At 37.4% G+C, this 16,341-nt stretch overlaps 2 protein-coding genes across 2 annotated transcripts in view; one reads left to right on the top strand and one right to left on the bottom strand.

The window, feature by feature from the left end:
* On the bottom strand, positions 1–8,641 carry srd5a1 (steroid-5-alpha-reductase, alpha polypeptide 1 (3-oxo-5 alpha-steroid delta 4-dehydrogenase alpha 1)). Its single transcript, XM_036566195.1, has 5 exons — positions 8,292–8,641; positions 7,352–7,518; positions 6,461–6,562; positions 730–880; positions 1–189 (listed from the first exon to the last, which is right to left on the bottom strand). The coding sequence occupies exons 1-5, from the start codon at positions 8,600–8,602 to the stop codon at positions 123–125; spliced, it is 798 nt and encodes a 265-aa protein (XP_036422088.1). The 5' UTR covers positions 8,603–8,641; the 3' UTR covers positions 1–122.
* A 1,118-nt stretch (positions 8,642–9,759) lies between these two features.
* Positions 9,760–16,341, top strand: part of nsun2 (NOP2/Sun RNA methyltransferase 2) — a 29,977-nt gene continuing 23,395 nt past the window's right edge. Inside the window, exons 1-8 of the mRNA XM_036566196.1 lie at positions 9,760–9,954; positions 10,772–10,929; positions 11,157–11,261; positions 11,351–11,456; positions 12,370–12,441; positions 12,548–12,632; positions 13,517–13,709; positions 15,496–15,570. Coding sequence (XP_036422089.1) covers positions 9,889–9,954; positions 10,772–10,929; positions 11,157–11,261; positions 11,351–11,456; positions 12,370–12,441; positions 12,548–12,632; positions 13,517–13,709; positions 15,496–15,570 — 860 coding nt within the window. The 5' untranslated portion in view covers positions 9,760–9,888. The remainder of the gene's footprint in view (positions 9,955–10,771; positions 10,930–11,156; positions 11,262–11,350; positions 11,457–12,369; positions 12,442–12,547; positions 12,633–13,516; positions 13,710–15,495; positions 15,571–16,341) is intronic.

The following is a 16,341-nucleotide window of genomic DNA, read 5'->3' on the forward strand; positions in this document are numbered from 1 at the left end:
TAGATTTCACAGTTTGTCATATTAAATTCACAACACAATGAGTGAATAAAAACACTGACAATGTTTCCCACATGTTATTCAGTGTACATGATAGCAACAGCAACATGGCAACATGATTACTATCAAAACACAAATGGAATCAGAGCTTTTCTTGATTTGGGGTAATCCTCAAATTTCGTCAGATACCACCTGAAAAACAAAACACATTAATACGATTATGATCTTTCATTTCAACAATCATCTCCTGTTAAGGATCCAGTGATGCATCTTTCCCCCATCTTTTACTATCAGTGTTATTTTTTTTTTCCTGTGTCTTTCCCTGTTCAAATCCTCCTATATTACCTTTGCATTGATGCAATGAGTTATATACCTTACACACACACACACACACACACACACACACACACATATATACATGTATTGCATAAAAAAGCTGAGAATTCATTATTTAAATGCATTTATTACATGAAACTATCTGTGTTTGTTTTGAGGGACTGAAATGAAAAAAAAAAAAATATATATATATATATTTGTTTATTATCTAATTTTTGATTTCAAAGCAGATATGGACTAAAATGAAGATATATGGATTTGTCATAAACACAACTGCACCATAACTCATTTAATCATAAAATCCACTAACGCAAACTGAATCAATTCATATATCTTGAATGGATAAAGAAATGAAATCTCATAATATATTAAACTAGACTTAATTAAAGGCCTTACTTGTGGTGAGCTACTGCTCTGCTGGAGAGGACGATGCAGGTGAAGAAAGCGAAGGCCGCACTGTGGATCGAGTGACCAGCAAGAGCAAATCCGGCCCATTCCAGAATCTCACCCAAAAAGTTAGCGCCTGAAACGTACCAAAACATTCCACCTACCAAAAACAGAAAAAAAAAAAAGAACGCCACTTAAAGAAATAAATCACACTGCAAGATTGCAGTATATGCAAAATAAACTGATATACAGAATTAAATCCAACTTCGTCAGCACATATTTGAGTGTAATGCCAAAGTTAATGCTATAAATTATTAATGGCACTCATTTTTAATATCTGTAGTAGGGCAGGCTGAAGCCCAGCTGCACTGCACGTTGCTGTGATAGAATCCGTGATTCCAGCCCTCTCATTCAAATACAGCCTTTAAATGGCTTGTGAGTGCTACTTTCAGCATCTTCAGCAGTCTATGCTTGACAGTGCTCGCAGGAGACCTATGGATAAATCAATGAGCAGCAAACTAACAAAAGCAACAGCAAACTTGTGTTTCCCTCAAGAACCTCCACTGTAACAAGAATCTATGAGCTGTATGAGTGAGAGTGAGAGGCTACAATTGCAGAGGAATCGGAATCATTGACTGTATATATAAGATTGTGTGTAATTTCCAGTCAAAACAGCTTTTAAGTATATTCATTTTTCTGTGTCAGGGGAAAAAAAGAAGAACACAGAAAATTACACAGAAGCTTCTCAGTATGCATTCATCCAGAATGCAGCAGCAAGACTCATCTTCAATCTCCCAAAGTTCAGCCACGTCACCCCACTGCTGCGCTCCCTTCACTGGCTTCCTGTAGCTGCACGCATCAGATTTAAAACCCTTATGCTTGCCTACAAGGCCAAAAATGGACCAGCCCCTCCCTACTTGATGGCAATGGTCAAATCTCGAACTGCACCACGAGCCCTTCGAGCTTCGAGTACAGCTCGGCTTGACCCGCCATCCTTCAAGGCGCGTGGAAGGCAAGCAACTAGACTGTTCTCTGTGCTGGCACCCAGGTGGTGGAACGAACTCCCACTGGCTGTCCGTACAGCAGAGTCTCTCGCTGTCTTCAAACGCAGACTGAAGACACACCTGTTTATTCAGCACTTAAATGAGCACTAAATTAAGTATTGATTGTAATGTCTTGTACAGCACTTATGTATTTTATCGTATTGCACTGTTCTGTGTTTAACTCTGTCCCTTTTTCACTAGGTGTCAATGACCTTCTGATTCTACCAGTATCTGAGCTTACACCCCACTATTTTCGACAGGGATGTTTTTCCACACCTCCACAGTTCAGTCTTAGAAGCTGGGTGTATTTTCTGCTTCTCACAATCTATGCAATCCCAAACACATTCAGTGATGTTAAGGTCTGGACTCTGGGGTGGTCAGTCCATTGTTCAGCTTCTTAGTTTGATGTGTCCGTCTCCTTTTCTCAGTGAGGTTCTTCTTGACAGCTACACATCCTTTCAGACCCACAGCGCTGAGTCGTCTTCTCACAGTGGAAGGATGGACAGAAACACCTGTGGATGTTTTCAGATCTGAAGCAGCTTGATTTTCTCCTCTCTCTCAGAGATGAAAGCTTTAAGTGCTGTTTATCTGATGGGGGCAGTTTTGGTGTCTACCAGGTCTTGCACAGTTGATGTAAGGTTTAATCTCTTTTTAAGCTCCAGTTTTCAAAACTTATTTTCCTTTGCTTTTCCCTTTACTATACAAGTGGATTATCTTACAACCACATCTTTTCATAAATTTAAAACGAACAATTTGTACTTAATGGCTGTTTTGACTGGAAATTAAATAAATGAAGGGTGTATTGTGAAATATAGCACTGTGATATGCGAACTGTAATCATCTTCAGCAGTTAAACATATTTTATAGGCTATATCACATCAAATTAACTTGCTATGACTAGTCAGTTGTGTCAACAGCCCGAGGAAAAGCCTTTTTGTTGAAGTCTATGATGACTCACTGAGTATCTACTGCTTGGAGCAGAGGGGCTACACAGCACTGTAACATAGCATTTATTTAAAGAACGCTCTGTGTAACCATTACAAATTCAGAATGGAAAAAAAAACAGTGGACACACAGATGCATATGAATACAACCCATGGGGGGTGCAGGGAGAAAGACTGTTGTCATGAATGATTAGTGTTTGTTGACATGGTTTGTACTGACAGGTCGGAGGTGATGAGTCAAAGCGTGCCTATTTTTATTTTCCCTTTTGCACCCATCAAATTCAGCTGGATACAATCACTGTATAAAGGCCAGTGGTCATGCACACATGAAACCAGCAGAAATCAGGCTTTTGATGTGAAGCCTGCACATGGGACAATCTAACTAGGGGTAAAATGCAACAAAGACATTTTACTTACTATACCAACGTCCTCACAATTGGGCAGATATTCCCCAAGAATAGAGTCAAATGGTCAAATTACTTATATATTATTAAAATTATTAATGTTTTGTTGATTTTCTAAGTCAAAATAAGTGAACACATCCTCTACAGAGAACAAGTTTATGCATATTTTAATGCACAATTACTGTTTATTTGCTGAGTTTTACATATTGGTCACACTTTATTTGGATAATCCCCTATAGATGCTCCACAGATACTTAAATCATTAACAAACTTTCTGGTGATATTCAGTTGATTATCAACAACATTATGGTTAGGGTTAAGGTCAGGAGTAGGTATAGGTTTTGCCTTGAGGTTAGGGTTAGGTTAGAGATATATTTAATAAACTCTTTCACACTGTACTTAAAGTTCAGTTGCATTTAATGGAAATTTAGTTGAATGGTACTTAAAAACAGACTGAGCATTTCCAAAGCATCTACAGTGGACCATCCAAATAAAGTGTTACATATTTGGAAAAAAAAAAAAAACACGAAAACATAAATTGTGGTCTGTGCAAATGTTATGGCACATTTTATATATGTTTTATTTGTTCCTCACATGTTTAACTCAGCAAATAAATATAAAACGTGTACTAAAATAAGCAGACAAATAGCATATTTAAGTTTGTTCCCTATAAAGGTTGTGTACTTGATTTCACTTCAATATTCAACTACATAATTTTAATCTCTGTCTTGGTGGCTGTAATATAGCACTGTTTTGAAGCATATAAGCAAGTCACAATGAGAGAAGAATGTTTAAGGTAGCCTTTCACTGACCTTACGTCTCCTGAAGCAGATATTATTTGCTTGCGTGGACAAACTGCATTTGAATCAATCAGACTTTTTTTAGTGGCTGTTATAACCAGCACCTCAGTCTGATACAGTTCATCCCGCCTATGGGGTGAGTAATAGCACTTCCACTTGCACTTCCACTTTTGACTGAATTATTCACAAATGGCAGGCACTCAAAATAAAGTTTACACTGCCATCTGTAGAAGAAAGCTTGCAGTAGAAATGTGTACCTAAACATTATTCATCTTTCAAAAAGTAGATTTGCATGAGAAACTCCATGAGTTGCTACTCTGGTTGCAATTTATTAAACAAATACTGCTTCTTTTCTGTATGAATATATTTTTACACATTCATTACTGTATTTCTGAGTTACTGTCAGACCTGTGTGAGATTAGTCTCAGCAGTTCCACATAAACTAATGATGAACAAAGACAAAACAGCTATACATTTTACGTTTGTAAGTGTTGCTGAAAACAGAGTAGAAGCAAATACTGTAGAAAACAATGCAAGTGCCATGGTAATAGTGTTCAGATTACACACAGCAGAGCAGTACAAACATCACTAAGCATTACATGTTGGGCAGTAACAGCAAACAAAATAGCAGCAGCTCTTCCTTTAAAAACCTATGTGACCTGTATGTGTAAATGCACTATTTAAGTACTGTGTGAAGGTGCATAGGAAGCATTGGTTTAAGCGGTTAGTTTATGGTCCCCTGTGACCAGTCTTTCAGTTTCTTTTACCTTCTGAAGCTGAATCCTACAAACTTAAAAAAGATGGTTCTTCAAGGTTCCTCTAGTGAAGAAAATGGTACTATATAGAACCATGAGCACTCAAACCCTTTGCATCATTAAAAGGTTCTTTGCATCAAGGAAGGGTTCTTCAGAGTGAATGGAGAATGTGTTGAAAATGATTCCATATAGTACTGTTTTGAAAAGGGTTCCATATATGCACCAAAAAGTGTTTTTCTACTGTTACGATGTCAAGCTTGTAATACTAAAAGAACCCTTTTCGGGGCTATATAGAACCATATTCAACACATTCTCCATCAATCTGAAGAACCTTTCATGATGCAAAGAACTTTTTAACCCTTGTGTGGTGTTGATGTTTTTGTTACTCAGTGGTCTGCTGACCCACCGCATTATTGTTTTTTAAATCAATACAGCCAAAACAATTTCTGTAAAAATATCAGATGTTTATAATATCACAAGTGTCCAGCGTAGGGTTCTCCTTTAGCAGCTGTAGCCAGTCAGCAGCCTGTCCATGTTGTCCACCCTCAAACTCACACCCAGACACACACATATACAAACACATACACACACAGACACACACACTGATGGTAGACCATGTAGGAGGAGAGCAGAGGGACACAGCACCTCCACACTTTTACACCCTCAACCTCAGGTTCACCCCAACACCACATGTGTAATATGAATGTGTGGGGGGTGAAGAGTGTGAAGGCACTGAAAATGTGTTATTTTATATGTTCTTCACACAAAATGATCAAAGGTCGAGGAATTTGAGGTTGAAATAATAATAAATCACATTATTTTTTCTTTTGGTAAACACTGAAAATGGGTCCCACAGACCTGAACACCACACAAGGGTTAATCACGCAAAGGGTTCCTTGAGTGTTCATGGTCCTATATAGAACCCTTAAAGAACTATAAGTTTTAAGTGTGTAACAAATAGCCAAACACACTGGAATCCCAAAGAAACATCATACATAAGAACATTTCTAAACACTTATACAGTCAATGTGAAATCAATATGGATTTTTTTTACCTCGTTAGATTGTTCCTTTGTCATATTAAATACAATTCATCATACCATATTTACATAATTACTTTTCTGTAATCTTTATTCAAAGTGTAATGACTTCTGCTCGCCTCTACAATGTCAACCAATAATATTACCCCCACCTCCACCTATCACTGAGGGAAAATGCTCAGCTAGCTCAGAGACCCTCTGTGATCACTCAAGATATGAATTTTATTTTAATTACTCTCTCTAAGTTACAAGTTGAAATATCAGACTTTACAACAGCTCATTTGTGTTGAACCGTTCACGTCAAATATCAGTAAGACAGTAATTCATAGTTTTCCTACATAGCTTATGAATATGAGACTAGTCAGCATAAAACTCTCCTGGCCATCAATTTTTAGTCATTAACACCAGAGATACGTTGACAGATGTTGACTGCAGTCCAATCCATCATTTTATTCCAAAAAGTAAAGGTTCACCATGGAATTTTAACTGAATGTAAATTATCACAAAGCAAAATACTAATGAATTTAACTGCAGTCAGCCTCATTGGCATTAAACGCTGAAAACTGCTTGCTAAGGGAATTTTAATCTGACAAATTTTCTTTCAGCCTCAGCTCAACAGACTACCTGTAGAGTAACAATAAAGAGACAGCTTATTCAGTTCAACCAAACAGACTTACACATGCTGAATTGTTACTGAATGTAAATGATCATAATGCAGAAAAAATATGGTGTGATAGGCTAGAACAGTGTTTTACCTCTTGGAATCTTATATCCTGTTTCTCCAGGAGCGCGCAGGTTCCTCAGAATATGATCAGAGTGAATATTAATTATCCATCCAAAGAGCCACAGACAGGACCCTAGATGAGAATTAATTAAAAATCCATCAACTGTAACAAAATGAGGGCACAATATCTCTCCATCAGAAGCAGACTGCTGGGATCATTTTTGCTTGTGTATAGAAAAAAACAAAAACTAAAGCTTAACATCTGAATTACAGTAACAGCTAGCCTTATGGGAGCAGTCATGAGGAGCAGAGTATGTGTTATAACTGTTTTATAATCAATAAAATGTGAAATTTGACTGGGAGTATCCAAAGTTTTGGGTGGGCATGTATATATATATATATATATATATATATATATATATGTAGTTTTTGACATAATTTGAAAATAACTGTTGCCCTTTAAAAAAGTCTGGTTCCATTGACTTACCTTGAAAGTTAAGTATGTTTTTACCTTCATATATAACATATATACATATATACACATATATATGTGTGTGTGTATGTGTGTGTTTGTGCATGCATTATTTCTATTTATTTTTATTTGAAAAAAATAAATCATAAAACATAAAATGTGCCACAACTTTTGCACATGCCATATTTCATGTTTTATCTTTCCCCAATATGTTAAATTCAGCAAATAAACAATCATTGTACATCAAAAAGTGAAGAGCAAAGTGTGTCCTCTGTAGAGGATGTGTATTTATTCTCACTGAGGTAATCAACAGACATGTAACATTGACTAGGGGTGCAAAAACATTTGCACACACAAGCACTACTGCACTGTCTTTTGTTTTCCAGGCAACTGTACTAAAAGTCAGACAGCAGGCCTGCAGTCTTAAGCACCTGCTAATACATTACCCACCTGTGATGAAGCAGGGATGTGTAACCCAGTCAGAGGGGAACTCTGCGTAGTGGCTCAGGTATCTGACCTGCAGATAGCCATTATAGATGCAGAAAACAAACGCCAGGGCAAAGGAAGCAAACGGTGTGGGTTTCCCTCCTCGGATTAAAAACGGATAAATGAGAGACCTGAAAGAAGCACACTGTTTATTTAAACTCAGTGCACGGGGGCATCAACGTCGTGTCTACTGAGTTTTAATATGTAATGCTGATAATGAGAAAATAGTGGGAAAACTGCAAAATAAGGTTTTCTTGGGGGACTATTTTGCCTTACAACACCCTGCATGTACCCATCCGCCATGAATGGATTTTAAAATTGTGTTTTTGGCCAAATGTTTACAGCAAAACTGTATTAAAACAGTGTCTCAGGCATCACACAGCATATGTGTAACCATTTCATGTAATAACTTTCTGTGACGGCTTTTAGATGCGCTAAATGCTTCGGATGTCTGGTTCCTATCATCGCCATTCGGAGAAATTCGGACTTTGCAGGTTTCTTTAGAATGATGCATTTCACACCAAAGCGCTCTGAATGACTTCATTTACAGCTTTATAAGTGAATTATGTAGAAATTCTGCAAAAGTAGTGGAGTTCTCCTTTACGTGGTAGAGCAGGTGTTCAGGGTGATGCTCTTTCCATCATTAAGAATAATCTTTGCTAAAAGATTTCGGGGAAACCCAGCCCAGTGTAGTGAAGACTAATGCAAAGACTTTCAGAAATATTGCATTTATGACTTTTCACAGCAGAAATCATAAAGATTTACCGTTTTTGTCCGCACAAAAGACTTAAAAGCAGCAGTATCGGTGCTAATATCGGTGTATTAGCTTTGATAATAATCGGTATCGCATCGAAAACAGAGAAGTGGTATCGCCCATCCCCACACACAACACAGGAGAGCTCACCTTTGAATATAATGGCAAAAATACATGGCTAGAAGCAGCTGGTTCGGCAGATGCACTGTCTTGGATGCTGAAGTCCACAACACTAAAGCCAAAGGCACGACTAAAGCAGGCAGCTCCTGAATAAACCAAGCGACTCTGACACTCACTGGGAATCCATATCTCCTGTCCGAGTATCTCCCATAAGGCACGTTCTCAAAGAGCAACGCCAGAAACGTCACCAACGCCATGAGCATCATGAGGTACGATAAACAGTCCAGAATATAAAGTTCTTCCTCCTCAGAAGAAAACAGGTGCTGGAGAATTGTGTCCATGATTGCTTTGAAAAACAAAGGTGACCTCTGCTTTTTTAATAATAATAAAGATACTGAATTCTGAGTGTTTTAGAAGCAGCAGAGAATAAAAGCTCCGCTCAGTTAGTAACAGAGCTGTATTGGTTACGAAATTGGTGCCCACACGCCACCGCACTGTCTTCCCATGTGTCCACCAATCACAAACAGGATGGGCGGGGCTTATGCCGCGAACTGCACCAATAGAAGGAACGGATTACGCATTTCATTTATCGTAAGCCAATAGGAAACATATATCCGTTTACGCCATCGACTTACACATGTACAGTGATATTATTGCTCTGATAATTCTCCGTTCACAAAAACATGAATAAAAAAGAAAGACATGAATAAGCGAACTTAAAGTTCAGTTAAAATTACTTGTGCTATGCTGTACAAAGAGCAGAGATCATTGGTCATAAAGTACACTGTGCATTACTGCAGATAACAGTGTGTAGAGTTCAGTATGGATCGATAAATAATATGTGTGTGTGTGTGTGTGTGTGTGTGTGTGTGAGAGAGAGAGAGAGAGAGAGAGAGAGGGGAGGAGAAGACGGAGTTTATCATTAGAATAATATTTTATTATTATTATTATTATTAGTAGCAGTAGTAGTAGAAGTAGTAGTAATAGTGTACAATAATAATAATATTAATAATAATAATAATAATAATAATAATAATATGAATTACACCAATTCTTCTTCTTCTTTTTCTTCTTCTTCTTCTTCTTCTTCTTCTTCTTTCTCTACCTTTTCTTATTATCATTATTTTTTTTCTTCTTTTTCTAATAACAACAATAATAGCCATTATTTTTAAATTGAAAAAAAAAAATCTAAACAAATAATACACAGCATCAGATACAAACCAAGAACAGTGCATACAGCAGTGTAAACATACATGAATAAGATTATTTTTTATCATAAGTACGTAATTACAAGTATATTATTATTATTATTATTATTATTTGTATATATATTTTTTATTATGCACAAACATCAAACATTAAAACAACAACAAAAACTACTACGACCACCACAACAACAATAATAAATTTAATAAATATTTATTTTAAATCTTGTTGGACGTTCAAGAATATAATTCAGGCGAGATCGCGGCCACCCCAGGGCCCTTCAGCTCGGCGTGTTGAGTTTGTGTGAGCTGCACATGAGTTTAGCTTTAGCTTAGCTTCAGTTCAGTTCACTCTCTGTTCAGAGGAGTTTTGGTTAAAGACGCTTCGGAGGTTTTTGTCCAGGGTTCTGTGTCTCCCCAGGATGGGCAAAAGGAACAGGAACAGACAGAGAGACGGAGGCGCGGAGGGCAAACGGAGCAGAGATGCTGTGAGTGAGTTTAGCTGGCTGGCTGGTTTACAGCAGCTCAGAGAGGAGAGAGAGTCTGTTTGGGAAAATGGACAAAATACAGACAGCGGACTTACAGCAGGTCCACACTGTGCTTAGAGTCGGCTCAGAGAGCTGATCAGTGGAGTTAAAGGGGGTTTGTTTACTGCTGTTAGTGTTCAGGTGCTTTTATAAATGGAAAAGACCTGGATAGATCAGCCTACCTTACCCCATCCTCTAATAACAGTGGTGCAGCTTTAATAAATTAATAAATCTATAACTATACTTATAACTGTAGAAGTAAAGGTGGAGAAATGTCAGGCCATAAACTCATGAAATATTAATAATTATAAATTTTTGTTAGAGTAAATCAGATATGAGTTTACAGCGAAGGTGAGTAGACTGGAATAAAATCATGCAAGTAACTTAACATTCAAATTTTGCTGACTTACTTCAGTTGAATAATGACTCAAATATAAGTAAAAAGCTTGAAACAAGCTGCCAAACATGTTGAGACATAAACAGTCATTCAGGGTAGTGTGATGTGAAATAGTTAATTGTAAAGAAACTTAGACATTTCTTGTGTTGAAGTTAGACACAAAAATGCATTAAGAACTAGCCTGAATGTAAAGACTGTGAGGGGAAAAGTAGTATTGTATCAAATAGAGTTAAGTAGATGTATGTATCATCAAAGCCATATCATATTACATGAAATGCAGTACCACCTTGACACCCTAGTTTGTTTGGTTATAAGGCCTGTTTATAGGCATAATCTGTATCTTTTCATGTGCTGTATAGATAATTGTGTTTCTCCTGACAGGGTTGGGGCGCAGGTTACGCCGATATCATCAAGGAGAACAAGCTGTTTGAGCACTACTACCAGGAGCTGAAGATTGTACCAGAAGGAGAGTTTGAGCAGTTCATGGAAGCTATGAGGGAGCCGCTGCCGGCTACCATACGAATCACTGGTTATAAAAGGTGAAGATTCATTTGAATGCTCAAATCTTTATTTTGATCTGCTGTTATTTTCATTAACATCAGGCATATTTCTAAGGCAGTTTGTAATATCTATGACTGGATATCATCTAGTGTTAACTGATGGAGCGAGATCTCCTTTGAGCACCTTTTCTGCTCAATATCCATCAACGACTGTGACTTGAAAATGTTAAAATATAACTCAACCAACTCTATATTTTAAATATTAGCCATGCAAAAGAGATCCTTCACACCCTGAAAGAGAAATACTTCAAGGAGATCCAGGACCTGGAGATAGATGGTCAGAAGATAGAAGCCCCACAGGCTCTAAGTTGGTAAGAATATTAAGAATATCAAAGTTCAGTTTTCAACAGTTTTTGTACAATGTGACCAGTTTTATTTTGATATCTGTGTGGTATCACAGGTACCCTGATGAACTGGCTTGGCACACCAACATGAGCAGAAAGATCTTGCGGAAGTCTCCGCTTTTGGAGAAATTCCACCAGTTCTTAGTCAGCGAGACTGAATCGGTAAGTTTGATTTGCAGTCTCACTGTAGTACTGGGTGTTCTGGAGATTAATCAGGCCCCTTAAAGGGCAATTCCACCAAACTTTCTGCATATTTCAGTTGTTGAGATGTAAATAGTCAATCAGTGTGGTTTGTTTTGAAGTGGCTCATTGTGGAGAACCTTACTGATGCTTTACTGTGGTGGTGATAGGAACCAGGAGTTGTGATGTTTACAGTGCAAATATATCCATTTTATTTATTTTCCAAAACAGCCGGTAAACCTTCATGTGTCTTTTGAGGTTTTACATGCAAAGCTGAAAATGGAAAAATAGTGGTAAACATGAGGGATAAAACTCTTTTGGGACTATTTTGCCATTTTGTAACACTCCACATGAACCTCTATCCCTTATATAGATTTAAAAATAAACACATTTTTGGCCGAAGTCTTATCTCAGAACTATTGTAGAACAATGTTTCAAGCATCGTGTCAAGTATTCATAATCATTTCAGGTAATAACGTTTGGTGATGGAGCTTTTAGAGGCATTAAACTCTTGTTTAACTCTTCTGACTCCAAAACACCAAACCACTCTAATAACTTTGTGTACATCTTAACTGTTTAGGTAGAAATTTTGGTTATTAATACAGCATTGACATTGCAGTCATTTTTGCTTAAATAAAATTGCATCAATAAGTTTGCATTTATGAGATGTGTGTCCAATCAGAGACCATGTGTGAAAGTGGCTGAAATCTGATTTAAAAAGATCAGTTTTGTGTTCACACAGCTGTGCAAAAATCATATCCTTGTCACATTTGAGCGGAGATGATTTGTGCCCAATCAACCCTTTATTGTAAATGTACCCCATGTCTGTGCTTATCAGTTTGCTTTTGGCTCATTAGTACTATGTCATCTTGTAAAATCCTGTCTTTGTCCTCAGGGGAATATAAGCAGGCAGGAGGCTGTCAGTATGATTCCTCCTCTGCTGCTGAAAATAGAGCCTCAACATAAGGTACTCTTTGCCTGCAAAAGGGTTTTTACCCAATTGTAAACATATTTATTTATTGGTTTATGTTTGTATTCTTTTAAGTTCTATACTGTTTGTGTTGTATGCACAGATTTTGGACATGTGTGCTGCTCCAGGATCAAAGACTGCTCAGCTCATAGAGATGCTCCATGCTGATATGGATGTGCCTTTCCCTGGTAAGGAAATGACTTGCTTGATTTTATGTGATCCATTTTACTCTGGGTAGTAGTGGGTGAGGTGGCCAAAAATGTGTGTCATTGTGTAATAAAATTTTTTTAATGTTTCTGTATGCATCATGGTGTGTGTGTGTGTGTGTGTACATACATGTAAATATATAGGTTAAAAACCTTTTTAGATTCTCAAATAAACTTATATTTGGTGATGATAATAATTTGGCGTATTATTGAAGGATGTCTCTTCACTTAAAAAAAACACCATTTTTAACAACCAAAGTTAAGCTGAAATATTTTTATTGTGCAAAATTGTAAAAAGAAAACTGAACTATGTATAAATGTATAGTATGTAGAATAATATACATAAATAAACCAAGTGTAAATACTGCCTTTTGGCAAAAATGGGGGCAATGTTAGGACATGTTTGAACTTCTACAAAGCTGACTTTGGCTTTTAATTTGGCAGCTTTTTGTTTGAATTTCCTGTCCCACCTTATATGAAGAAGCAGTTACATTCACCTGTACAGATTTCAGTGCAGCTGCTGCACCATTTAAGGTGGAACGGGAAATTCGAATAAGAATCCAACTTTAGCTTTATCGAATTTCTCAAGTCATTTGTCTCATGTGTGTCAGACGCTGCTGGATTTTGAAAAATGTTAGTCAACACTATCAGTACCAGCTGGTCCACGGCTTGTCGTACAGACAAGACAGTGAAATTGCAACACGGTCTGATGCAGCTGACTGTATCAGTTAGCCTGGTGTCCATGTTAGGCTAAAGCTGGAGGTGATCGAGAGACTGCTGCGTTCTACCACCCACAACTAAATCTTTAGTCTGTAACTCAGTGTAATGGAGTTTTTTCCTCTCTTTCTTATTTTCTCTGTGTACAGAGGGTTTTGTAATTGCCAATGATGTGGATAATAAGCGCTGTTACCTGCTGGTGCACCAGGCTAAAAGGCTGAACAGTCCATGTATCATGGTGGTTAACCATGATGCCTCTTGTATCCCACGCCTGCTGGTGGAGCAAAACGGCGAGAAAGACATCCTGTTCTACGACAGAGTGCTGTGTGACGTGCCTTGCAGGTGAGACAGGGGCGACATGTTTTTCTTGCTCTTACACAAAAAGTGCCACCGAACTTTGAAACTTTGTTCAGACAAGAAACTGATTTTGTGGCACGTTTAATTTAAGCAAGATTTTCTGTAGTCTGAATGGCAAAAACATTCAGCTTTTTCCAATCAGTTTCAGCCTTGATGTTTTTAAAAATCTGATTCAGATTGGATCTCTGCTCATGTGGCTCTAGCCGGGTGTGCACTACATGACTTATAGAATAACAGACTTTAAAACAGAGAGCATCTCACACTTAACATCCATCTTTTATAGAATTTCTTTCTTTTTTAACTATAAGAGCATGCACACTAGATGATATGGGAGAGATTATGGGGAGAGGTTTATCAGGTATGATTCTTGATAGATAAAAAAATACAGTTTCAGCTTTCATGGTGATGGATTGTTACAGTTTTTGAAAGAAGAGCGTTTTCTGAAAAAGCACTTCAATGAAGCGACTATGACAAGTTCAGGTTTTTATACATTTACACACTCACAGCAGGAGTGTTTTCATTTTCAAGAAATCCTTATTCTTCACTGCATGTAACCTAGTGGAGTTGTGTGCATGGTTTAGGAAGCTGTGAAGGTCTGGGGTCTATGCCAAGCAAAACGTAGCATATTCATTGTCAACCATGACCACCAGACAAAGGCAAGCACGTTACACACAGCATCGTCAGGCTGCTTCTGCTGCTTAAGCTTTTCTGTGTTAGTGGAATGATCTGAATTGTAGTTTAAAGCTGTGATTATAGCTTGCCATGCTATTCTGAAACCCGTATAGGATTAGATTGCGGCCAGATTTGAAGAGTTCACCTCAAAATAGCCAACCTAGAGGAAGAAAAATGTATACTTTTCTTAGCCAAGAGCAGATGTAAATGATGGGAATGTAGTTGCTGTGCATATGAACTCATGTGGTCACAGGAAACGCGCTCATGGTTTTCTAGATTAAAATAGCTGACACAGCAGTGACCTGCCCAGAAATGTAAAATACAAAACATGTGAAGAGCCAAGTGCTTAAAGCACATGTTCCGCTACCCTGGTCCTGGAGTACACCCTGCCCTGCTCTAACACATCCACATCAGCTCAGTAAGGGGGTTGTTAATGAGCTGATTTGTTGGAGTAGCAACATTTACAGCTGCGCTGTGAAGAAGTAGCATTACCGAGTCAGAAGGAAAAAATGTCAGAGGTTGCAAATTCTTCCACATACAAAAAAAAAATCTACACTGGTATCTTTTAAAGCTGAACTGCGTAAGTTTTGGGGATTTGGAGACCTCCAAATGGAAATGTGTAATTGCACAGAATATGCAGAACAACTTTGTGTTGGTGGTTGTGTTTCAGATCTCTTCCCCAAGTGGATGAATCTGATGATTGTGAGTGTGTTGAATAAGAATTCAGAGAGAACTCAGTCAAAACTTGATGAAAGACGTGTGAATTATCTACTATTAACATCGTATCTATCAGCGTAATGTTATTTATGTATATGTATGTGTATGTATGTATGTATGTATAAAATTTGTTTTGTATTTATCAGAAACCACAAATGCAAGTCTGTTTTGGATGACTGAGGCTGATTGATGCTTAGAAGCTTCCATTACTTATTAGCTAAAAAAAAAAAAAGGCAATACGATTTAACTTTTTATTACTCCTTGTATGTACACATAATGTCTGCCATGCATTCTCAGTGTTCTGGGTATTTGTGTTGTCGAAATAGGTTTGCAGTATTGTAATTGTTGCCTTAAAGCTAAAGCATCACCTTTATGTCTGCAGTGGAGACGGAACAATGAGGAAGAACATAGATGTGTGGAAAAAGTGGACAACCAGCAACAGCTTACATCTGCATGGGTAAGAGAGACACACGGTTAACGTGTTGCTTTTGGCTCAGAGAAGATCTGGGTTTACCACAGAAGGTATTTAAAGTGTGTGTATCCACGGCCATGGATGACTGTCAAATAGAAGTGGACAATCGCCCTGTCCTAGTGCCATATCATGACTTGGACCAAGATTTAGACCTATTATAGCAAGTCTGTAAACGCTAACAAATGTACTAACAGCACAAACTGCATATTAATAAGGATCTGACAATTATGCCTTTATCTTATTTTATTATTACATTTTAACTGTTTTCCTCTCCTGTTTGATTTTTTTCCCCCTCATTCCTGTATTTTTGTTTTTACTTTTTTTTTGGCAAACCTTGAATTAAAAAAATATATATATATATCCTCTACAGAGTGGAAGCTTAAATATGGTATTTTCCAGCAAATTTTAGTGCAAAATGTCTTATTATTTTGAGTTTAACATTAACTCCCCCAAATGTCAGCAAATAAGCAGTAATTTTGCATCTCTGTAGATGTGTTAACTTTTGTTCACTTTTTTCCCCCCACAAAATCAACAAAACATCATTGGAGCATATGCTGCTACTCTGTTTCAGCTGATTTCTTGGATTGATTTATAAATTAATACAAATTTATAAATGTATATAGTATTTAGTCTATGGTGTTTAAATTATAGTTGAGTAAAATAGCAACCATCAGTGACGAGTGGTTCTAAGACATTGAACTGTAGTGTAGTTCAGGATGCTCAGAGGTAAACGCTGGACTTTTTAGATGTTTCTTA

Source organism: Colossoma macropomum, unplaced genomic scaffold, assembly GCF_904425465.1.
Source record: "Colossoma macropomum unplaced genomic scaffold, Colossoma_macropomum, whole genome shotgun sequence".
In the NCBI taxonomy this organism is placed as follows: Eukaryota; Metazoa; Chordata; class Actinopteri; order Characiformes; family Serrasalmidae; genus Colossoma; species Colossoma macropomum.

Bases quoted from the DNA above. Each gene is read 5' to 3' on its own strand.
- srd5a1 (XM_036566195.1), bottom strand. From the start codon at position 8,602: ATGGACACAATTCTCCAGCACCTGTTTTCTTCTGAGGAGGAAGAACTT. The intron at 7,519-8,291 runs GTGAGCTCTCCT...TGCTTCTTTCAG, and splicing joins TTTTGCCATTATATTCAAAG to GTCTCTCATTTATCCGTTTT. The intron at 190-729 runs GTAAGGCCTTTA...TTTGTTTTTCAG, and splicing joins AGAGCAGTAGCTCACCACAA to GTGGTATCTGACGAAATTTG.